We start from the raw sequence: 25,395 nt of genomic DNA on the forward strand, positions 1-25,395 counted from the left end.
GGAGGGTTGACAGAGTGAGCTGGGAGAGATGGAGGTGGTTTGGTTGAGAACGCAAGGTTAATCTTTATTCCAGGTATAACCAGTGGATTTTCTTAAGTCCATCTTAACAACGGCTTTTGGATTTTTCTTTGAGAAAATTATCCGAACCTTGTTTTAAAACCTGCTAAACTAACCGCTTGTACCACATTCTCTGGCAATAAATTCTCATCCAGTCTGCCCATCTGCAGCATCCACTATTGTCTCCTTTCTCTAAGACAGTGATTCTAAGCCTTTTTTGAGTCACGGACCCCTTTAAGAGTCTGATGAAAGCTATAGACCCCTCTCCCCAGAAATATTCACATAAACACAACTTTGCATGCAATGAATATAGTGTACTTTATTTATCGAGATTTGATTGTCTCATACATAAATGACATACACAAAATATTATTAAACTTTAAATCGTTTATTAAACTTGATATACCACCTTAGTTGTAGCACAATTCAAAGCGGTTTACAATAAAATATATCAAATAAAAACAGAAATAAAAAAGGAACACCATTAAAATAGGATAGTATACTACTTTCATACAGAAAACCATTCATGGTCTATCACTGCAAAGATGTGTTCTCTACTAGTTATAAAATTAACAGAAAGCACGTTCATAGAGATAGGTTTTTAAAAGAGTTTGAAAGCGAGAATATGATCATTCCAGACGTAAACTAGATGGTAAAGAGTTCCATAAGGCTGGAGCTATTGCAAAGAATGCTGAATTTCTAGCTCTCTCCCATTTTGTTTTTGAGGGGTGTAAACAATCTTAAAAAAAAAAAAAAAATCACACTCCTTTTTTATGCAAAAAGTAATGGCCACTCATTATAATTATGAAATACAATCCTCTTGTGCAAATTAAAACAGATCGACTACTACAGTATTATGTTTTCTGCTATCATTACCTCTATTACATCTACTCTTTCGTTATTTGCGAGAAAAATCAACAGTACAGGGCTGTATGGTGAATATAAATGTTAATTTTTATCTGATCCTCACAGACTTCCTTGGGGTCCAAGGACCCCAGGTTAAGAACTTCTGCTCTAAGAGGTCCCATGTGCCTGTCCCATGCTTTCTGGAATTCATACCATCTCCAACTTGAGGCTGTTTCACACATCCACCACCCTTTCCATAAAAAAGTATTTCCACAGATTATTACTGAGCCTATAACCTCTTAACTTCATCCTATGCCCTCTCATTCCAGAGTTTTCCTTCATTTGAAAAAGGCTCACTTCTATCAACCCTTTAACCCTTCTTATATAAATAATAAAGGGGAGAAAAATACCTCAGTTCGATTTCATAGGTCATTAAAAAAAACTCCCCTTTATAAAAGTCCAAAAACTTTCCATCAAAAATCAGTCGGTCGCTGTTCCCATGGGAAACCGGGCAAAACTTTTCCCATTCCCACAGATTTCCTACAGTTTGCCGTGGTTTACCGCAGGAACCCGTCCCTATGTCATTCTCTAATGCACAGCAAAAGTGGTCAGAGAATGAAAATAAGATTCCATCAGCTGAATGAGGAATGAGCAATGGAGATATAAAACCAAGCATCTAGTGAGGAAAAAAAGACACCGAATTAACTCACCTCAAATTTAGAAATGTCAGCGTCTGCAAATTTGCTACAGTATCCGGAATAATTTTAATACAGTTGTGATACAAGTTCAGTGCTTCTAGTGACACAAAATGGCACGCTTCCATGGGGACTTCAGACAGCCTGTTCTTGGAAAGGTCTGAGGAAAAAAGATAGAGAACTTCATAAATATGTAGATGAGAATTTTTTTGTTTTTTTCAAATGCCAGAATGAGACACATTTTCAATAAACAGCTTATTAAAAATAAATCAAGTGCTTTGCCAGGAATGTAACCTCTGATATTTAAACGCTGTGCTTGGCATTGCTTTAAAATGCCAACAGTAGTGTTTAAACTGATACCCAGATATTCAGTGCTGGGCTATACCAGGATACCAGCTTTAATTATGTTTATTAGGTATTTGGTACAAACAAAAGGAAAAGAAAAGGAACTACATTTCTCCCTCCGTATTCCCGGGGGATGCGGGCAGAACATAGCCGTAAATGCCAAAAACCCGCAAATAACTTTTTGCATGTTATTCGTGGTTTTTCGGTAAAGTAGACCTGAAAAAGATAATCAACCCTGAATAATCCGACCTGCAATTTGCTCCGTACAACGCCGGGAGCAGCAATTTCCTTCAGGAACCACCGGGAGCAGCGATTTTCAATGTGAAACGCCCGGGTTCAGTGATGAAAATTAGGGGGCGGAGTGAGCAGCCGAAAAATTGCGAATAAGCAAATCTGCAGATATGGAAACCGTGGATATGGAGGGAGAAGTGTACAATACGAAACAGGAAAGCAGAAAGAGAATAACAGAAAAAAGGGGGTGGGGGGAGCGTATAATGCATGTACTAGAAGTTGAGTACTGCCAACTTCCCGCTTTGCCCACAGACCACCCCTGCAATATCTGGATATTTTAAATAATCTTTATCTTTTCTTCTCTCTTTTTTGCAATCCCTACCTTGTCTTACCCTACTGTTTCTATCCGTTTATGTTCTCTTTTCTCATAAATTGTAGTTCTTCCCTTTTTTCCCTTTTGTTTTCTTGTTCTCTTCCCCTCCAAATTTGTCTGTCTCGTATAATTTGTTTATTATTTGTAGTTTGTTTCCTAATTAATATTTTAAACAACTTTTACTGTACGCTTTGAATTTTATGTTACGCGTTTAATCAAATTTTAATAAATTATGAAACTATGAACTATAATAGCACTGAAAATCAGCCATTTTTCTATTAATTATACACCACTTAGTGTTGGGTGGGGGAGGGTTTCTACTGGAGGGTTTATGATCTTACAATTAATAATGGGCTTAGAGGGAGGATGGGGGAGGGTTGCATTTATGTTTATATGTTATTATGAATTTTACACTTGATAAAAGTTTAAAAATGAATAAATAATTTTTTTTTTTTTAAAAGAAAATCAGCCAAATAGAGAAAAAGAAAGGTCTCTTTAAAAAATGAAGGCGAAATGTCACCCCAGAGCACATACTCTAGCTTAGCGTTATTAAAGTACAGATATCTGCGTTAAATCTGTTAACATTGTTCCAGATATGTTAACCCAGATGCAGAGTTAACCCATCATAACACATGTTGTAGCAATGTTTATCCTGCATTAGCTTTTACACACTTTTGTGAAGGTCAAGGTGTGAAGACTGCCATGATACACATGTTAATGAGCTACATCACATGCAAAAGCGTGCAGAACTGCTCATTAATATTCAAACGGAGTAAATGCAAATCATGCTGAGCAACATTTATCTTAACTGTGAACATCAGACAGAAACTTACCTGTACCTCTCTGATGTACCTAACAGAGAATGACACAGTGACAAAATTCATCACCATTCCCGTCCCCGCGGATAACCGCGGGAAATAAACCCATGTCATTTTCTAGTGTCTATTTCATCCTCTGTCCTTCTACACCAGCATTATTCAAAGCAAAGCTTGCGGGTCAGTGGTTGTGGCCATTCATACTCTGATTCTTCCCTCTCTCTTTAAAGAATGACATGAAGATGGTTTCCCGCGGTTATCCGCGGGGACGGGAACGGTGATAAATTTTGTCACCGTGTCATTCTCTAGTACCTAATTCACTATTTAATAAGGTGCCATCAAATATTTTGCTCATTGTGCTAAGCACACCGGTGTATCCAATACCTTTGTATCGCACCATGGTGTGACCACACCTCAAATACTATGTGCAATTCTGGTCACCGCGTCTCCAAAATGATTTAGCGGAATTTGAAAAGGTGCAGAGAAGGGTGACAAGAATAATAAAGGAGATGGGACAACTTTCCTATGAGGAAAGGCTCATGTGTCTAGAGCAGGGGTGTCCAACCTGCGGCCCCGTGAAGTATTTTGTGCGGCACCGGTCGAGGGAGATGCAGTATTTTCCTCTGCTGACCCCAGGTGTTTAATGTCTTGCCGGCTCCCTCCTCTGTCTTTCTACAGCGTTTGCGCAGCCCCAGAAAATTTTTTTTCGGCCAATGCGGCCCAGGGAAGCCAAAAGGTTGGACACCCCTGGTCTAGAGCTATTCAGCTTGGAGAAGAGACGGCTCAGGGGTGATATGACAGAGGTCTATAAAATACTGAGTGGAGTGGAACGAGTAGATGTGAAGCACTTCTTTACTCTTTCCAAAAATATTAGGATTAGGGGGCAAGCAATGAAGCTAAGTAGTACGAGGGGCTGCTGAAAAGTTCTCAGCCCAACCAACAAAGTTGGGGTAGTCTCCATCGATGTCTCCATATTTTTCCGACAGAATGAAAAAAGTGGAAAAATCGCTGGATTACGTGTATAGCTCCTGATGGAGACTGCCCCAGTTTTGTTGGTTGAGCTGAGAACTTTTCAGCAGCCCCTCGTACATTTAAAACAGACAGGAGAAAATATTTCTTCACTCAGGTCTCCTTTTACGAAACTGCGCTAGCAGTTTCTAGCGCGGGGAGCCGCGCTGAATGGCCCGCGCTGCTCCCGATGCTCATTGAGTTCCTATGAGTGTTGGGAGCAACGTGGCTTCCTGTGCTAAAAACTGCTATCGCAGTTTCGTAAAAAGGGGGTATCAGTGTATAATTAAACTCTGGAATTTATTACTAGAGAAACTGGTGAAAGCGGTTAAGTTTAGCAGGATTTTAAAAAGGGTTGGATAATTTCCTAAAATAAAAGTCCATAAGCCATTATTAAGATGGACTTGGGAAATTCCACTGCTTATTTCTAGGATAAGCAGCATAAAATCTGTACTTGTGTCCTGGATTGGCCACTGTTGGAAACAGGATACTGGGTTTTATGGGCCTATGGTCTGTCCAAGTATGGCAACAACTCTTATGTTTAATGTCTAGGCAGAGTTTTTTTATTCCTACTGAACTGCTACATATTGCACTATTACCGGTGAGAACAAAGGAGTAGCCTTTTGGTTAGTGCAGTGGCCTGATAATCAGCAGAGTCAGATTCAGTTCCCACTGTAGCTCCCTGTGACTCTGGGCAAGTCACTTAACCCTCTGTTGCCCTAGTTACAAAATAAGTACAGTGGAACCTTGGTTTACGAGCATAATTTGTTCCAGAAGCATGCTCGTAAACCAAATTGCTCGTATATTAAAGCAAGTTTCCCCATAGGAAGTAAGGGAAACTTGCTTTGATTGGTTCCACCTCCTCCCCCCCCTCCCGAGGCTACCGGCGTTGCTCCATTCCCCCCCCCCCTTGAGGCCACCGACGCTGCTCCATACCCCTCCCCGCGATCCGACATCCCCCCCGCGAACCGGCATCCTCCCCCCATTCGCGTTTCCCCCCTCCACTGCGATCCTACATCCCCCCCCAAGCACGGCAATGATATCCCTTACCCCGACTGGGCACCAGTTCCGGTGCCCAAAGATCCTCCCTCTTCTTTCCCAGAGACAGTCACATATGTATTGATGGAAGTTAAACCCAGCATTTAATCCAATCGATGGATTATCACCATTCCTATTAAAAACATCCAGGTGTTGCAAAATGTACTGTGGATCACAATGTTCTCCTCTTCCTCTCTTACAAGGGCCTTTCTGATCTCACCTCCAACAAACAGTAAGGCTTTCTGGTTGCCTGAAATCTTCCCCTTTCTATACCTCCTCAACAGTCAAGCAAAGCCACTCAAGATCAGCTAAAACCTCTCAGAAGGAGAAACCTAATGATTAGTGCAGTGGGCTGAGAACCAGGAAAACATGGTATGATGCCCACTGCGGCTCCCTGTGACCCTGGACAAGTCATTAACCAAAATGTTCAGAATGATTGATATTTCATGTCATGGGTCCATAAACAGTCTGCAAAAGTTACATGTTTGAATTTCTGTAATTTTTTTTCACATAAAAGGATGGGATTGGGACTATTGGGACTTGTAGTTCAGTATAAAAAAAATCAAAATACTAAACGCTCCTTTTACGAAGCCGCACTAGCGGCTTTATCGCGTGCAACTTTTTTTAGCGCGCGCTAAACCCCGCGCTAGCCGAAAAATTACTGCCTGCTCTAGAGGAGGCGGTAACGGCTAGCGTGGCCGGCAAATTAGCGCGCGTTATTACGCACGTTAAACTGCTAATGCGGCTTCGTAAAAGGAGCCCTAAGTCACAATGAAAAACGTTTGCCCAGACTGGTGGAAAAAAAAAAAAAAACATGTTCAGACCAACAGTTGATCTGGTGCCATAGAAAGCTAAGCAACACACACAAGTTCTGCTGTGCAATTCAAAAATTATTTTTTGGCACCAAATCAACCATTAGTCTGAACATGTTTCTAGTCCGCCAGTTTGAGAAAAGGTTTTTCATTGCGACTTCAGTATTTTAATCTTTTATACTGAACAAGACTTTCAGACCCCAGATGCAGGCGGAGATGCCGTAAAAATAGCCCATAATGGGTCATAAGAACATAAGCAAAGCCTCTGCTGGGTCAGACCTGAGGTCCATCGTGCCCAGCAGCCCGCTCATGCGGCGGCCCAACAGGTCCAGGACCTGTGCAGTGATCCTCTATTTATACCCTTCTATCCCCCTTTCCAGCAGGAAATTGTCCAATCCTTTCTTAAACCCCAGTACCGTACTCTGCCCTATTACGTCCTCTGGAAGCGCATTCCAGGTGTCCACCACACGCTGGGTAAAGAAGAACTTCCTAGCATTTGTTTTGAATCTGTCCCTTTTTAGTTTTTCCGAATGCCCTCTTCTTCTTATAATTTTTGAAAGTTTGAAGAATCTATCCCTCTCTACTCATCATGAAAATAGGATTACCTGGAACTTGAAGGCCCTTTGGGCCTGATTCTGTATAGGATGCCCGGTCTCAGTAGCCGCCTAAGCAGCTTTGAGAATGGCAAACGGGCATCCTCTATGGAATCGCGCCTGTCCTAACAGACAGACACCTAACAAGTTCAAGTTCAAGTCTGTTAATTTTAATATACCAACCATCGCCGAGCACCTGACCGGTTTTCAATGTTAAAAATGAAAGGTTAAAATAAATTATTATAAGGGGAGGGGAAATGTGTTATAGTATCGTAGTAACATAACATAGTAGATGACAGCAGATAAAGACCCGAATGGTCCATCCAGTCTGCCCAACCTGATTCAATTTTAATTTTTTAATTTTTTTTCTTAGCTATTTCTGGGCAAGAATCCAAAGCTCTACTCGGTACTGTGCTTGGATTCCAACTGCCAAAATCTCTGTTAAAACCTACTCCAGCCCATCTACACCCTCCCAGCCACTGAAGCCCTCCCCAGCCCATCCCCCACCAAACGGCCATACACAGACACATTAAATGGACAAATTACAAATACAAACATGAGCTTGAGGGGGAAAGGGGAAGGGAAAGTTAATAATTACATCATTAAAAACCAAATTAAAAAGAGAGGAAGAGAGGGGGAGGATATAACATCAGGAACGGGGATCACTTCTTAAAACCTCATATAACCACCCCAATTCTTTAACCGGCATCCATGTCACAGGCGCCTGTTAGAGAATTGTGTTGCCACTGAACTAATCACTGCAAGAGAATCTCCCTGCTGCGATCAGTTTAGCGGCTGCATCAGGGAACCTGTCCCCCGTGAAGTCAGCTGGCAGGAGGGATGCCCACTCCCTCCTTCCAGAAGCCCCCCTCCCCAATTCCACCTGCCGCAATGGTGAACCCTCTCGATACAGTCCAAGGCAGGAGGGATGCCCAATCCCTCCTGCTGCTGGCCCCATCATCCCCCGAACCCCACCAAACACTCCCTAACTCCACCCCTGACACTCTCTGACACCCCAAGATTGCCTTGACACTCCAAGACTCCACCCTGACATTCCCAAGATCCCCCGACACTCCCCGACTCCACCCTGACAACTCCCCTACCACCCCCTCCGAATGCCTCCCGTACCTTTATCTGATGGCTGGCAAGAGGGATGCCCACTTCCTCCTGCTGACAAGCACGCCACTGCAAAATGGCAGGCCTTCACCTTTCCGGTGCATTTTGGGATGCACAGTGCAAGGGCCTAAGGCCCTGACTGGCTCAAATGCTTTAAGTATCTGGCCAATTGGAGTCTTAGGCCACTCCCAGTGCATCCCAGGATGCACTGGGAAGGAGGCCTAAGACTCTGGTTGGCCCAGGTGCCTAAGGCCCCTCCATTTATAGAATTTGGCCCTTTGTGCTTTTCTTATGTTCCTTTGTGGTTTGTACTTTGAATCCCTCTTGTTTTCTACACATTGTTCATATTATGTCAGAGTTTTTGCAGGAAACTGAGACTATATTAAAACCACAATTCATGTTAATGTTCAGTTTTACCATGACTTAGTGCACTGGCTCCAAAGGGTCTGATTTTTGATGGTCTTCATCCATGACACAAAATGGGCAGAAGGCCTTATTGAATCAAATCCAACTTGGAAATATCCCTTTAGAATACTTGGTCCAAAATATATATGATTCCATTTTTATAAAAAGCCTCTATTCCCATTGGTATAGTCTGTTGCAATTCAGTGGCAATAAAAGGCTCTGAGCAGACATCGGAATAATTAGTCCATTGAGCAAAATGTTTCATGGCACGTTCTTAGGTGTTTCACGGTATTCTATTTATTGATTTCTCAGTGACCTCAGTCTGCTGCTGCTATTTCTTAACTTACAATTAAAGGTTGGTGCTATTTGGTCTAGCTCAGGAGTGTCCAACCTTTGGCTTCCCTGAGCCGCATTGACCGAAAAAAAAATTTTCTGGGGCCGCACAAATGCTGCAGCAAGACAGAATAGGGAGCCGGCAAGACGGTAAACACCCGGGGGCAGCAGAGGAAAACACTGCATCGCCCTCGACCGGGGCCACACAAAATACTTCACGGGGCCGCAGGTTGGACACCCCTGCTCTAGCTTATCAACAATGCAAATTAATTATTAAAACCAAACTCGATGAAAGGAAACAAGATATATTATACAGCACAAACTAAAAAGATAAATATTAGATAGCAAATGCAAAACGGAAAAGACTAATTTAGAAAATTTAGTGATAAAATTGCCCACTGAGTGGAATATAAACAGTCTTTCAAAAAGAAATTGCTAATTCTGAAGAAGGCTAAAAGCCAATACTGGTGAACTGGAAAGAAATCATAAGCAATAGTGACCTTGTTGGTTGGGCCCAAAGTAATTCAGAATAAGAAATTACAAGCTCCCTAATATTCAAATGGAGTTATACATAGATACTATTAAGCCAAAATTATGACTAAATAGCCCGATACTATCTATATAATATGATCCCAAGTATGAGGTGGAGTGAAGGTGTGCTGAAAAATTATCCGGATAGCAATGATATTCAGCCTTATCTGGATAACATACATTTAGTTTAGGCCTGTCAAATAGCAGGCCTAAACTAAACAGATAGCCCTGGCCTGGTGACTACACTACCTGAATATTCAGCACCACTACCTCTATGGATAGCATCACTGAATATATGCCAGGTCAAGTTTTCAGGATTTCCCCAATGAATATGCATGAGATCTATTTGCATACAAATGGAAGCAGTGCATGCAAATAGATCTCATGCAAATTCATTGGGGGAATCCTGAAAACACAACTGGACTGCGGCCCTCGAGGACCGACGTTCGACAACCTTGGCTTAAATGAATGCAGTAACCATACAGGCTCAATCTTAGGCTCTTATAACCTGAGCTCCCTTCAGTTATTCCGCAAACAACTGAAAACCTGGCTTTTCAGCAAATTGTAGCACTATCCTTCCCCCTTTTCTCTTCCCCTTTCTGCACATAAGTTCATGTAATCCTTTTTCTTCTTCTCTACCCACTATTTTAAGTTCTTGTAAACCGTGTCGAGCTCCATTCTCATGGAGATGATGCGGTATATAAACTTAAGGTTTAGATTAGATTAGATTAGATCTCTTATGCCTTTCCACCTCATGTGTGATTACAATTTTAGTCCTTCTCCCATTTTCTTAATAAAACAATGAAAGAAACAAAGTGAGAGAAAAGAGGCTTGGAGGGTTTCTGTGTTAGAAGGAACTTTTTATCCAGTACTGGTTCCTTAATTGCCATCTTCCACTTAAATTAGCACTCCCAGTACCACGGTATAAAAGTAGAAATTTTGGTTTTAAGATATTTTATATGTCTGGGCTTGGTAGTATTCCATACATTTGCATCCTGTTATATCATCAGTAATTCCCACTGCCTCTTGGAATACAAATGAAACCTGTGTGAGAGAACTATATTGCTAGGGAGCCATAGGGAAAGAATAGAGTAAATTTTTAGCCAGTGTAGTCATTGGCAAGTAAGGATGTACATTAGATGTCGTCATCCATATCTGTAGTGGTACTAAATATAGGCACTGAATGATGTCCATATCGGCACTATCCATTTATGAGCCTACTTTCAGCAAAACATAAGCCACTGAATGTATAAATTCTGGGGGACCTCCACCCTTCCCCTAGCCTAACCTCTAATTGCACAGAAAATATCTGGCCATTTAGTGATTTAAATGACCTGATATTCTCTGTATAGTTTTGAAAACATATGGATCAAGGAGTTATATACTCACCCAGTGGTGTAGCGAGGATAGGAGGTGCCCAAGGTGGTGGAGGTGCCCCCACACCCTCCTCTCCACCCCCCCTCTCCCCGCTCCTTATGAGCTCCCCATGCCACACCCTCCCTTCCCACCCCATACCTCTTCAAATCTTCACCAGTGCATGCAGCTTCTAGGACCTGCTGCTCACGCTAGTGTTGGGTTCCCCTCTGATGTCACTTCCTGGCCCTGCGGCCCGGAAGTTATTTCAGAGGGAGCCAGGCTGGCGCGAGCAGCAGGCCAGAGTAGTTGCTCGTGTTGGCGAAGATTTAAAGAGGTAGAGGGTGCAGGGAAGGGAGGGCATGAGTGTGGCATGGGGGGGGGGGCAGAAAGGTCCTGGCACCCCCACCAAGATGGCAGTCCACCCTCCCCTTACTACGCCACTGTACTCACCACCTGATGGTGAATACACAGTTCTCACTCAGTATCAGCCCAAATCAGCATTGGTAACTTGGTTAAAACACAAGAAATTAAGGAGTCTGTTTAGTAAAATGTGGCAAGTTTTTGTGGGTTTTTTTACTTATTAAGAGTTCAATGATAAAATTAATATGCACTAAGGTCCATACAAGGTCCATAAGGTCCATATGCACTAAGGTCAAAACAAGTTGTGAGTGCAACTTAATTGTTTAAAAAGCTAATCAATGCCAATAATTGGCAATTAAATACCTAATAATCGACGCTATTTGGCACTAATTAGAAGTTATGCACACAGCTTTCCATGCACGTTCTTATAAAGTGATGCACATAAATTCTAATGCATGAATCTCAAAAGGGGTGTGGCTAGGAGAGGAACATTGGCAGATCGTGGGTGTTCCTAAAAATCAGGCTCACTGTTATAGAATGTGCCCGGTCCGCACACAACGTAGGCACATTCCTACAGTGGACTCCATTTCTGGCAGTGTTCAAGCCCAGGTTAAAAGTCCACCTCTTCGAGACTGCTTTCAACTCCTAATTCCTCTCACCTTGGGTTCTGCATCCCCAACCCTATATGTCAAGTCTGTCTTTTCAAGTTGGATTAAAAGCTCTTCCAAGCAGAGAACATAAGAATTGCCACTGCTGGGTTAGACCAGTAGTCCATCGTGCCCAGCAGTCCGCTCACACGGCGGCCCTTTGGTCAAAGATCAGTGCCCTAAGTCTAGCCTTACCTGCGTACGTTATGGTTCAGCAGGAACTCATCTAACTTTGTCTTGAATCCCTGGAGGCTGTTTTCCCCTATAAGAGCCTCCGGAAGAGCGTTCCAGTTTTCTACCACTCTCTGGGTGAAGAAGAACTTCCTTACATTTGTATGGAATCTATCCCCTTTTAACTTTAGAGAGTGCCCTCTCGTTCTCTCTACCTTGGAGAGGGTGAACAACCTGTCTTTATCTACTAAGTCTATTCCCTTCATTATCTTGAATGTTTCGATCATGTCCCCTCTCAGTCTCCAGCACTTTCAGCACTATATAATAAGTGATAATAGTAGTAGTAGTATGTATTGAGGTCTGGTTTTCATTGGCCTAATAGGTGCTCCTAAATGTTAGTCATGTGTACTGGCGCCAAGCATGATTCTATATATGGTGAGTGTCTTTTATAGAATTGTGCTAAGTAGACGTTCTGGTCGGCACCAATATTTTAAGGGCCATATATGGAATTTGGGGGTAAGTGCAAAACCTATGTGCAAATCCATGTCTCACATCTGCCCTGTATTTATACACCAGGAAGACAATTATTACAGAGTAAAGAGGAGATTAGATAACTGAGCACCTGTGAATGTATAGAATATCTGCACACTTGCGGGTTAATAGCAGCATAAAAGGAAGTCCAAAGGAGAGAATTCTTAGTCCTGAAAACTATCTGGCAAGAGTCCTGGCTGTCAAGTATGCTGCAGAAATGAAGAGGTAGAAATCCAATTACCCTTTGTGTTCAAGGAACTATAGTCCCAAAAAAAGTTGGTAAATTAATAATTCAATGTCCCCTTTGGGTTCATGCTCTCTATGGAATTCCACGGTTTATGGAATCCAGAGAGTGAAAGGGAAGAAGCTTAGATTATGGGAATGTTTTGAGCTGTCATGAAGGCCCACATGAATAATAGGATTAAGAAAAGGAACTAGCATAGTGTCTTGTAGGTTAAGAAGATTGAGTTCCTGACTTTGGGCCTGGAATTATAGAAGAAGAGGATTTGTAGAATCTGGAACAGGAAGAGGCCTTGCTTAGGAGCCAGATCTCCCCTTAAAAAAAAAAAAGAAGAAGAAGAAAGAAGGTAATTATGATGTTTCTACATGTTTTTGTCTTTCCTTTTTGTCTTTGAAGCTAACAGTTTCCATTCTGGATGGGACTTCACCAACTTTACTAAGGAGTAAATGGAGACCATGTAAGTAGTTATCACATGAAGCATCCCATGATCATACAGCCTTAAAGAAAGTCAACCCTTGTTCCTCAGAACACAGATGGTAAGCAGAGTGGCTTCCCTTTTCAGACACTAGAATCCTTGAATGCCACTAGCAGAGACAGGAGCCCAAGGGATTGGATTTAATTATACACAAGTGGCTAAAAATGGCAATACCTATTCCATTAAAAATATTTGCTAATCAGAACTGACCTCCAAAATTTTCTCCAACCACTGCCAGAACCACAAATTAATTGTGTTTTTGTTCAATAACATACACACACCCAACAATTCAAACTATAAGTAAAACAATGCACAAAGAAATAATCCTCTAAATATATCTGGGAAAATGAGAAGAATCTTCACTTACTCTGAACTTTTCAACCTTTGTTTCGAATCCTTATCCTTTTTTCGCTTCGACCTTTAGCAAAATTTGTGACTTTTCCCCAAACTAGACAATGATGTGAAATCATATTTGTTTTTAGACAAACCATACTTTTTTTACTTGGCAAGGGGAGGGTGGAGTTGTCTCCTATTTCTTTCAACTGGAAGCTCAATGGAAAACAGGGCCAAGATCTGGCTCCATGAGCCTTTATTTGTAGCTACCTAGGGATGTTCCCCCCTATCTTACATAGCACCTTAAATTCCTCTAGCACAGGGATCTCAAAGTCCCTCCTTAACACATTTACACGATTTGAAGAGCATTTCAGCTATCTGTCTGAGGTCTGCAAAGGAGGACTTTGAGGGCTGTGCATTGGAGACCACTATTCTAGAGCAAGCCTTACAGGAAAACCTGGGTAAAAAGTCAGATCTCACAACCCTTATGAAAAACAAGATGAAGCTATGATAGCTCCTTATACGGGGCTAAAGTGAACCATGTTTTATTTTCATCTGTTCAGCGCCACAGGACACAAGGGAGGAAGGAATGTCACAATTGCTTGGCTATAATACAGTGGGTGGGGTAAGAGCACAAGGGACTGTGTGAAACAGCGCATTTCCGACAGGGACAATCCTGTCCTTATATATATATATATATATATATATATACTAGTCTTATAGCCCGTTACATTAACGGGTGCTAGAATATATGTGTGTGTGTCTGTCTTTATTTATTTCTCTCTCTCTCTCCTTAGCCGCTTTCTGTATTTCTGTCTTTCTTTTTCCTCGGCTGTCCACCCATTCTCCCTTCCTTTTACCTTCCCTGTGTCAACCACCACCTCTTCACTGCTCCTCTTATCCAGCAGCCCTTCTCCCTTTTTTTAATCTCCCCCCTGTCCAGCAGCACCTCTTTCCTGTCCCCCTGTCCAGCAGTAGGCCTCCCTTCCTTTTTCTCCCCCCCCGTCTCTTCCCCTGTCCATCAGCACCCCTTACCTCGCGTCTGCCCTCCGCCGACTGCGGCCTGCAGACGCCAAGAGCCACCGCGGCCGACAGCCTTCGCGCCGCCTGAAGCCGACGAAACCCTAAGCCGCGCATGCGCACTCCTACCTGCGGGGACCTACAGCGCACGGAAAACTGGAGCATGCAGGTAAGAGTGCGCATGCGCGGATTAGGATTTTTTTATATTAGATACACACCATAACTGAGAGAAAGAAAAGAATATGTGTGGGCTCCCAGAAAATATTATTTGTTAAAAGAAAATAAGGGCACATGGATAGAAAAAAAATTAAAAGATATTGAGGCAATAAGGATATACAAAAAAATAAAAAGCAAACAGCTTTCCCACCTGCACAACAGCAACTCTGAAGCTACAGTATAGGAATTGCTGAACATGGCTCCTGCTTTCAGGTCAATCGTCTCTTCCCCTGTCCAGCAGCACCCCTTACCTCACGTCTGCCCTCCGCCGACCGCGGCTTGAGCCGCCGGCAGCCGCCGTGGCCTGCAGACGCCAAGAGCCGCCGCGGACGACAGCCTCCGCGCCACCTGAAGCCGACAAAACCCAAAGCCGCGCATGCGCACTCCTACCTGCGGGGACCTACAGTGCACGGAAAACGGGAGCACGCAGGTAAGAGTGCGCATGCACGGCTTAGGGTTTTATTATATTAGATATATATACAGTAGAACCTCTGGTCACGAACGCTTCCGTACATGAACAAATCGGCTGCCGACCAAAAAATTTGCCAAAATTTTGCACCTGTTCATGACCACACAATTGGGTGCCGAACAAACACAACCCCGGCCATTTTCCTCTTCCGCCTTGTACGCGTCAATGTTTTCCCATTTTCTGTTGTTTGTGTATATGTACTTCCTTCACGCCAGAAGTCAACTCATGCAAGGATAGTTTTCTTGGTGGTTTACGGCAAGTTTTTGTATAATTAAGGACTTTTCAAACTTTGATTTTTTTTTATTCTGTGCTTAAAACTCATTAAAAAAAATGTTTACAGCGAACGGTTCATAGGGGTCTAGTACGGCCTTGTGCAATGTTAGCTTTCTCTGTTGTTCAAGGTTTTCTCAGTGTTATTCAAGGTTTTTACATTTAGTTTACTATAACACTGTGATTCTATGGTATAATTAACTATGTTTGTGCTTAAAAATCTTTAAAAAAACAATATTTACATACAGTTCGTAGGGTCTGGAACAGACTAATCGTATTTACATACAATCCAATGGGGAAATTAGGTTCGGGCCATGACCAAATCGAGTTGCGACCAGAGTTTTGGAACAAAATTATGGTCATGACCAGAGGTACCACTGTATATAGGGGGCAACACTGAAAGTGATTTAGCCGGTGCAGGGCTATCCAGACATATTCAGTGGCCCTTAACCAGACAATGCCACTAAATATCTACACTAACTGGCTAAGTTGCAACCAGGTATGTTGTGGGAATCAAGAGCAGAGTTGGGGCAAAGTCGGCACTTATCTAGTTAAGTGCTGACATTCAGCACTTAACCAGATAAGTTAACTGGACAAATCGAGCTGCATAAAGCATAGTTCTATCTTTGTTTAGTGTAACTTATCCAGTTAAAGCAGTGCCTCTCAAACTTTTTTAACTCCAGCACACTAAGCCCTGATTCTGCAAAGTGCTCCCGATTGTAGGCAGCTGTAGGCGTCCTACAGCTGTCTAATCATCCAATCGGGAGGCAATTAAAAAAAAAAAAAAAATGCTCCCCAAGCAGGCCGCCTATATTAAAGGCAGCCTCCAGGGAGCCTAGAGAGGCCTGTAAGCCCGTCTAAGCTCGCCTAAGGTAGCCTTAGGCGAACCTAGGCAGCCCTACGCGTCTCCCTAACAGAACGGGAGATGCTTACAATGTAGACTAGAAAAATGCTGGCTTACATAGTAAGTAGATACTGCCGCTGTACCTAATCACGGCAAGGATCTCCCTGCCATGATTAATATAGGGGCTGTGGCTACAGCTGCAAGTCTCCCCTCCCCCCAGCGATCGCGGTAGAAGGGTGCCCATCCCCTCCTGCCAAAAGAACCCGCCATCCCCACCGTCGATCGCCGGCAGGAAGGTGCTCAACCCTTCCTGCTGACAGAACCCGCCCCCCCGATGATCACGGCAGGAGGGTACCCAACCCCTCCTGCCAGCTCCCCCAATGGCCCTCCCAAAGATCGCCGGCAGGAGGGTACCCAACTCCTCCTGCCAGACCCCTCCCAACGAACGCCCCCACCCCGGGCCTTACCAGCAAGTTGGACCAGACGGCTCCTTGCATGTCCGGCCAGCAGGCCCGCCTCCGTCCAAATGAGGCGGGCCCGCCCCACCCCTCACCTGTCCAACCCACAGGATCCTAGGGCCTGATTGGTCCAGGTGCCTAAGGCCCCTCCTGATCATCGGGGGGAATGGGTTCTGTTGGCAGGAAGGGTTCAGCACCTTCCTGCCGGCAATCGTTGGGGGGGGGGGGTTGGGCAGAAGGAGTTGGGCACCCTCCTGCTGGTGATCTTCGGGGCGGCCTTGTGGGGCTCCGGGGAGGGAGGTTGGGCATGTTAAACCCGATTCTGTAACCGGCATCTGCAATATGGACATCGGTTAAAGAATTGGGTTAACTTTGAGTGGGTGTAGGCCCGATTCTAAATAGGACGCCCAGGACCGGCGTCGTATACAGAATCCGGGCCTAAGGGCTCTTTTTACGAAGGTGAGCTAGCGTTTTTAGCGCACGAACCAGATTAGTGCACGCTAGCAGAAAAACTACCATCTGCTCAAGAGGAGGCAGTAGTGGCTATCACGCGCTATTCCGCGCATTAAGGCCCTAACGCGCCTTCGTAAAAGGAGCCCTAAATGGAGCAAATAGTTTTCACGGCACATTATAACTGAAATTCTAAAATTGCAAACCCAACAAAAAATTAAATCTGAGAGATATTTATTTAAAATTCTAACAATGGTGAAACTAAAGTAAATTTACTTATTTAAAAATTTATATACTGCATAATAACTATGCGGTTTACAAAATTACATGCATACATATTTAAGAAATGTTAAACATAGAAGACAGAATAGAATTGCTAATCATTGCGACAGATGTGCTTGTTTATGAGTGCAAATTAACTCAAAACGCGATTCGATAGTCGACAAGCAAGCACATATTTCATCATTCACCATCTGCAGTCGTTCTCTTTTTTTCTAATTTAATTTCTGTCAGAGCTGAAAATCCAAGTTTTACAAAGATAAGAAGATCAAATGGTAACAAAGCCTTGATTGCTTTGTTGCTCAAGTTAGGATAACTACGGCATAAAAAATAAAAATAAAATTACTTGCTGTTAGTTTTCAAGAACCAATCATGTCAAAGAATGATCCTTGTCTGGGTGGTTGTATCCTTATACACACAGACGCTCATAACATTGACAGACTCTTGCGTATGCAACGTACATGTCATCTATTCTAGTGTATACTTATGAAGGGAATTTTTTTAAATGAAGTAAAATTCTGGAGTCTCTCGGGACACACCACTGTGCCATGGGCCACAGTTTGAGAGACACCAAGGGCTCCTTTTACTAAGCTGTGCTAGTGGTTTTTGAACTACAATTCTGCACACACTAGACATTAATGCCTCCATTGAGCTGGCGTTAGTGTTTCAGCGTAGCATGGGGGTTAGCACGCTAATCTGCTCCGCGTGCTAAAAACGCTACCGCAGCTTAGTAAAAGGAGCCCTAAGTTAAGGGTTCAATAATGGTCCTTAATTGGATAAGTGACGGTTAGCCACACATACCTTGATATTCAAAGTCAGAGCCCCGACATGGCCCAGCACTGAATATCCATAAGAACATAAGAATATCCTTACTGGGTCAGACCAAAGGTTCATCAAGCCCAGTAGCCCGTTCTCACGGCGGCCAATCCAAGCCCCTAGTACCTGGCCAAAGCCCAAGGAATAGCAACATTCCATACAGAATCCCAAAGAATAACAAGATTTTGGAATCCCAAAGAGCAACAAGATTCTAGAACCGCAAATAGTATCAACCAATCCAGGGCAAGCAGTGGCAGCTAAAAAGATCACTGACCATTCTTGGCTGAACATTTACCCCACAGAGTGGAAGAGTAGCTTAATGGTTAATGCAGCGGACTGCGATCCTGGAGAACTGGATTCAGGTCCCACTGCAGCTCCCTGTTACCCTGAGCAAGTCATTTAACCCTACATGACCCCAGGTACAAAAACCTATGAGCCTACTAGGGACAGAAATATTACCTGAATATAATGTGTATAGTGCTAGGTATATCCAGTAGTGCTATAGAAATTATTAGTACAGTTTGAGAGCTAAATTCACATGAGCTGAATATGTTTTATCATTACAGATAAGCAATACAATCAAGCAAGATAAAACATGAATTTGTCTAATAACCTAATGTTCAATTTCTCTAAAAGGCATCTCCATTTCTGAATGAATGCAGTTATTGTGAGAATGTGGGGCAGCCCTTTAAGGGCTCCTTTTATTAAGGTGTGCTAGCGTTTTTAGCGCACACTAACCCTGCGCTACACAGCTAAAACTAACGCCAGCTCTATGGTGGCGTTAGCATCTACGGCAATGTGGCGCATGCTAAGTGCGCTAAAACCACTAGAGCAGCTTAGTAAAAGGAGCCCTATATCTCTATGGGCTTCGGGGACTTTAGCGCAGTGCAGTCGCTAGCGCGGCTTTGTAAAACATATAACATAACATAACTTTATTCTTCTATACCATCACGATCTTACAACTTCTAGGCGGTTTACACTGAAGAGAACTGGACAATCAGCGAATTACAGAATACAAATAGTAAAAGTACAACATGTTTCTCAAGAATAATCAGTATAGAATTATTATTTTAAAAATGATTTCTGTTTAGGAGATAAATCTGTCAAACAATGCAGTCTTAATTTTTTTCTGAAGTGCACTATAAGTCAGCCTGGCTCCATTGATGTAATTGCCTATCCAAGACTGCTGTTTACTTGCTTGACAACAAAGAAAAATGGGGAGACCCAATGATCCACAGTGAAAACAATCCTCCGATGAAAACAAAAACCAAAAAACTGTGGATACAGATGTTCTGGAGATAATTTATTATACACTGACATATAAAAACATGAAAATTCAAAGAAAAAAGTACAATGATAAAAAATACAGTGGTAAAAATCCAACCGGACCCTACACGGTCCGTGTTTCAGCGAACACGCCTTCCTCAGGGGTATTTTTTACCATTGTACTTTTTTCATTGAATTTTTATGGTTTTATACGTCAGTATCAATGTTCCCTCTAAGGATTGATGAGGTGTGTGCAAAAAAAAATATGCATGAGCGACAAGTTACATACTCCACAAATTTATGAGCAGGCGCGGAGGACAAGTGCCCATGAGATTGTGGGAGGGTTAAATACTCAAAACTTAAAAGAATAACAATTTACTTAAAGTTTTTGCTTCGCCAGCTTTCTGGTATCTTTATATACAGTGGCGTACCTAGCATATGTAACACCCGGGGCCCATCATTTTTTGGCACCCCCCATCTGTACGCAAAACATGATTTTTAGTAACAAGCCACACGTCACACATGAGTAACTAGGAAAAGGCAGCATCTTACATATTGCAGTGAGCAGTACATCAATACACCCATTGTAAAACTAAACAAGCCAGACCAGCACAGATCAATCCTACACCGTCAATCCTAACAGAAAACCATGTCTTTCGAACACACAGAACACAGAAAATACCTTCGCCTAGTATGGAATATGTCATCACAAACTAACCCCTCCCCCTTTTACAAAACTGTAGTGTGGATTTTAGCCACATTGGTAACAGCTCTGATGCTCATAGAATTCTGAGCATCAGAGCTGCTACCACCACGGCTGGCGCTAAAAAACGCTCCACAGTTTTGTAAAAGGGGGGATAAAATAGAAATACACAGACAAAGGTTAAATTGAACCAGCAAGAAGCTGGACTCTGCATAAAATGCAACACCACAGAAACAGTGACATATGTCTCCTAAAGCAATAAATAAATAGAAACTTTTTGGGCTTGCGAGCTACTTTAAAATGACCAAGTCAAAATGATCTACCAATAATAAAATTAAAAAACACAAAGCACACTATACGCTGAGAAAATGTTAATTATCATTCCTATTCTGGGTTTTTTTCAAAGAGGTCAAGGCAGATGACTCTATGCATTGTCACCTCAATAACAACCATACAAAAATAGACAAATATACCCCTCTTCCTTTTTATTAAACCACAATAGCAGTTTTTAGCGCATGGAACTGCGCTAAATGCCCAGCGCTGCTCTCGACGCTCATAGGCTCCCTGCGCTAAAAAACACTATTGCGATTTAGTAAAAGGGGGCCATAGCGCAAAATATAGACAGCATATATAAATTCAGACACATTTTGATCACTAAATTTAAAATAAAATCATTTTTCCTACCTTGTCTGGTGATTTCATGAGTCTCTGGTTGCACTTTCATCTTCTGACTGTGCATCCAATCTTTCTTCCCTTCTTTCAGCCTGTATGCTTCCTCTCCTCCAGACCTCATTCCCTCCCCTAACATTTTCTTCCTCTCTCCCTGCCCTTTCTTTCTTTTTTCTCTCTTGATGCCCCCCTTTCTTTTTTTCTGTTTCCCTTCTGTCTCCCTGCCTGCCCCCTTTCTTTCTTTCTCCCTACCCTCCACAAAGCCATTGCTGCCACCATCCATGGAAACAGGCCCCAAAGCCACCACTGCGGCTGCCCCAAGCTCTCTCTGCTTCCCATCGTCGGACCGCCCCCCCTTGGTACGCCACATTTCAGGCAGCGGAGCGGAGCGGCGGATGAACAAAACAAGGCTCTGAGGAGGACGTGCAGGCACAGCGTCGCCTGAGGAGAACGACAAGCGCCGGACTCTCGCCACTTCCGTCCCCTTTCGTGGTGCCGCGCCGGCGCTTGGCCTGAGCCACGGCCGCCGCTTCCTCTCAACTCCGCCCGCGCTTGATTCCAGTCGCGCCCACTGCGAAATGTGAGGGGCGAATTGCTGGGGGCGAAATGTGGGGGGCGAAACTTCCGTGAACCCTCGCACCCCCACCCCGACGTCCGATTCCTCCCCCAGCCTCCCCTTACCTTTGCGACGCGTGTGTGCGCTGTGACGAGAAACTTGTGCGCTGCGATGTAATATTTTGTGCGCCAGCGCACGCCAGCGCAGCTTAGCGGGAACACTCAGTATATAATAAATTATCTCCAGAACATCTGTATCTACAGTTTTTTGTTTTTGTTTACTTGCTTGAAACATGGCCGCAAGCACTGTAAAACATTCAAGTGAAAGAACAGGAATAAAAGCCCTAAGCACCCACCACCGAAAGAACAGCCTTCTGGAAATATTCCCTTGCTGGCCGTTGTTTTCTCAATGTAGCACAGTAGGAACAAAGTGATGGATTGTTTATGAATCTCATGCTTAAAATGGAGCATTTGGCCAAGATGGGGAGCAGTAGGAAAGGCATTCTTCTGGTGGGTATAAATATAGCAATTCAAAGAGAAAGTTGATTTATAAGGCTGAATATAAAGACTGCTTTTAAGAATTTCCTGATGATTTTAGACTCTATTAATAAGTGCTGCTTTGGACAGGAAGGAGATTAGAAATCTGAAGTCACAGGATATTTTTCTTAGGCCCACACACTAGCTATGGAAAATCATAACCTTCTATAGTTCAAATCAGAAGCTCCAATCAGTTCTATTATATTTTTTTTATTTTAATTTGCTCTAGATTTGAACTTGAATCCATTGAGCAAAGAAAAGCAAAGAGCTTGCAGCTGTCTACATCAATACAAAATAAATACATTCTCTCTAATCCTGCTTTCCCAGCTTCTCCTACAGTTCCGATGAGGTTTTGAAGGATGCAGCAGTTTTTGAAATATATTGTACTGTATATTGATATATTTAAGGTTAACTAAGTACCGTGTGTGGGGGGGGGGGAGGAGGAAGGTTATGAAAATGCAGTACAAGTCAGACATTTAAGGGCCAGATTTTGTAACCGGCGCCCAAGTCGGTGGCCACCTTAAAAGTGGCAGCCAAACACCTGTCAATCATTTGAGGGCGCTGGTAACAGAATCGCGCCTATTCAGTCAAGATAGGCAGCTGAAATGTAGGCCCAGAAAACCCCGGCCTACATTTCAGTCTCATATCTTTGCCGTTAGACCACAGCAGCCGATCGCAGCAGGGGAATTCTGTGAGCACTGGAGCAGTGTCGGAGCAATCTTTCAGTTACCTTTCCAGTGCAGGTCACTTTCAAACTTCTTCTTTGTATTCCCAAACTCTATTTATTTAAAAAATTTATAGTCTGAATATACCTATAAAATCTACCATAAAATGCCTTTAGTGCCTCCTCTGGGTCCCACCCTTGTTCCTCAGCCTAAGGCCACCTCTTCCCTGCCAAGCTGAAACCCTCAGTCTGGATTTTGCTATAAGCAGACTCTTTTTACCAGCTGAGATCAGTGTCCACACAGTCTTTTCTGTTACCTCCTGGCACCAGTCTTGAAGTGTAAAGTTCCCTTGATTCTTCTCCTGGTGAGCAGCTCCATGTCTCACTCTCATTCCTCAGCCTGGGGCCACTTCTTCCCCACCAAGTTGAATTAAACATTCCACAGAATTGTACTCTGGCAATTCCACTCGGATCTTTACCCCCACAGGTTACTGTCACTCCCAGGAGTCTCTCTCAGTACTTGGGCTCTGGCAAGAGATCAGGATAACCAAAAGTCCAGTGCTTTCTCAGCACACATCTTTTATTAACTTTACCACCCTGCCTCCTCCAGTCTAGGTCTCCAGCTCCATCCACTGAGGCCAGGATTCTCAAAAACCCGCATTAAAAAGCGACAGTCTGACCCCCTCCCTGGTGCATCCCAAAATGCACCGGGGAGGTGAAGGCCCATTTCTGAAGATACAGGACAGCTGGGAGGAGGGAGTCTGTGACCCTCCATGCATCTATTTGGAAGTAAGAAGGAGAGGGCGTCGGAGGCATGGAGAGGTGTTCTATGGTGGGGGGGTCGCCACCGTTCTGGAGAGAGGTGTCTGCCAGAGGCATGGATTTCTTTACAGCGGGAGAGAATTGGCATCTCTCCCGCTGCAGGTGAGGGTGTTGCTGTTCTTGGGTGGGGGGTGTTCACCTCTGCTGAAGGGGAGGGGTGTTGTGATGCAGCGGGAGAGAATGGGCATCTCTCCTGCTGCATCACAACACAGGCTCTCTAGCTGCATCACAACACAGGCTCTCTAGCAGCCTCTGACACTGACCGGTACCCCTGGACCAGTCGCTTATTTTTGTTGCCAAAAGCCGACACTGCTTTTAGAAAATGGCTCGGCATTTTTAAAGAATCCACCAGAAGGCTCATTTCAATTTTGAAGAGCCCATTTGCATGTCATTGTCAGAGACTGCTAGAAAGCTAACTATTGACAGAGATAATCCATACAGGCTAAACCGTCGGTAAACAGTTTAGCAACAGCGCTAAAGTTTTGAGAATCTGGACCTTAAAGATTTCCTACTCACACATCTCTCAGGAGGAGATGCTAAAAGCTTGCTAAGCAAGTAAGACTGGTTGTAGCCAGTCTTACTTGCAAGGCAGCTCGGCCTCTGATGCTCCAAAGGGCTCTCAGGGGCTTTTACCATTCACGGTAGCAGCCAGTGAGAACCTTATGCAAATTTATTTATTGAAAACATTTATAATCCGCTTTTCTCCAAAGCAGCTCACAGTTTAACATACATAGTTTTAGACTCACACATTTTAACAGAACCACATACAAGAAGATGAAAATTAGGGATCAGAATTACTAACAATACATTATAACGGTCTTAGAAGAGGTAAACATCATCATTATAGAGAGGCATCACTAACAGAGAAGCAAAGTCCTAACCAAGGAAGGCCTGAGCAAAAAGACAGGTTTTGAGCAATTTTCTAAACTGCAGCAAATTTCTACAAAACCTCTAAGTGCCAGTCATGGCATTCCATAAAACTGGCCCAGTGGTTGAGAAACAAGATTTTTTTTAGTTCACACATATCTGACACTGTTCGTTTTCCTTGTATCAAGTAACCAACGATTTTCAGATCTCAGTGCTCTCGCTGGGCTGTACAACGTCAGGCATTTAGCCAAATAATTTGGCAAGGTGTCATAAACACCCTTTTGGACAAGCTTTAAGATCTGAAACTGAACACGAAATAATATTAGCAGCCAATGCAATTTCTTTAAGATGGGAGAAATGTGTTCATAGTGAGATACTCCAAATTAGAACACAAGTGGTGCGAGGAGAGCTCATTCAGTATTACAAATAAATAGTGCAAGAGAGAAAAGCAACAGCCCCTGAGGAGACAAACTAGTGAAACGGCTGAGCTTAAATTATGTTTAGCACCACGTAGATGCATTAGAGCAGGGCTGCCCAAGTCCGGTCCTCGAGATCTACTGGCAGGCCAGGTTTTCAGGATATCCACAATGAACATGCAAGAGAGAGATTTGCATACCAAGAAGGCGGTGTAGGCAAATCTCTCTCATGCATATTCATTGTGGATATCCTGAAAACCTGGCCTGCCAGTAGATCTCGAGGACCGGACTTGGACAGCCCTGCATTAGAGTATAGCCTGCATTAAAAAATGAAACAAGACCGATGATGAACACCTCACCCCAGCAAGGATACGAAATGAATTAAGTAGTGTCTTGGGTCTTGATATAAAAATTAGCTGCTATTAGTTTGTTCAAATACAGTTGCATAGTGAGATACTCCCATCAACACCCTAGCAGCTGAGCTCTGTATTAGAGAATGACACGGTGACAAAATTCATCACCGTTCCCGTCCCCGCAGATAACCACGGGAAACCATCTTCATGTCATTCTGTAAGGAGAAAGGGAAGAATCAGAGTATGAATGGCCACAACCACTGACCCTCAAGCTTTGCTTTGAAGAATGCTGGTGTAGAAGGTCTGAGGTTGAAATAGACACTAGAAAATGACATGGGATTATTTCCCGCAGTTATCCGCGGGGACAGGGACGGTGATGAATTTTATCACCGTGTCATTCTCTACTCTG

General features: G+C 43.3%; 1 protein-coding gene across 3 annotated transcripts in view; it reads right to left on the minus strand.

The window, feature by feature from the left end:
• Positions 1-25,395, minus strand: part of LRCH1 (leucine rich repeats and calponin homology domain containing 1) — a 372,824-nt gene that overhangs the window by 153,463 nt on the left and 193,966 nt on the right. For all 3 annotated transcript variants that reach the window (XM_033949848.1, XM_033949847.1, XM_033949846.1), the window contains exon 2: positions 1,614-1,758. In XM_033949848.1, the coding sequence (XP_033805739.1) occupies positions 1,614-1,758 (145 nt within the window). The remainder of the gene's footprint in view (positions 1-1,613; positions 1,759-25,395) is intronic.

Source organism: Geotrypetes seraphini, chromosome 6 (assembly GCF_902459505.1).
Source record: "Geotrypetes seraphini chromosome 6, aGeoSer1.1, whole genome shotgun sequence".
In the NCBI taxonomy this organism is placed as follows: domain Eukaryota; kingdom Metazoa; phylum Chordata; class Amphibia; order Gymnophiona; family Dermophiidae; genus Geotrypetes; species Geotrypetes seraphini.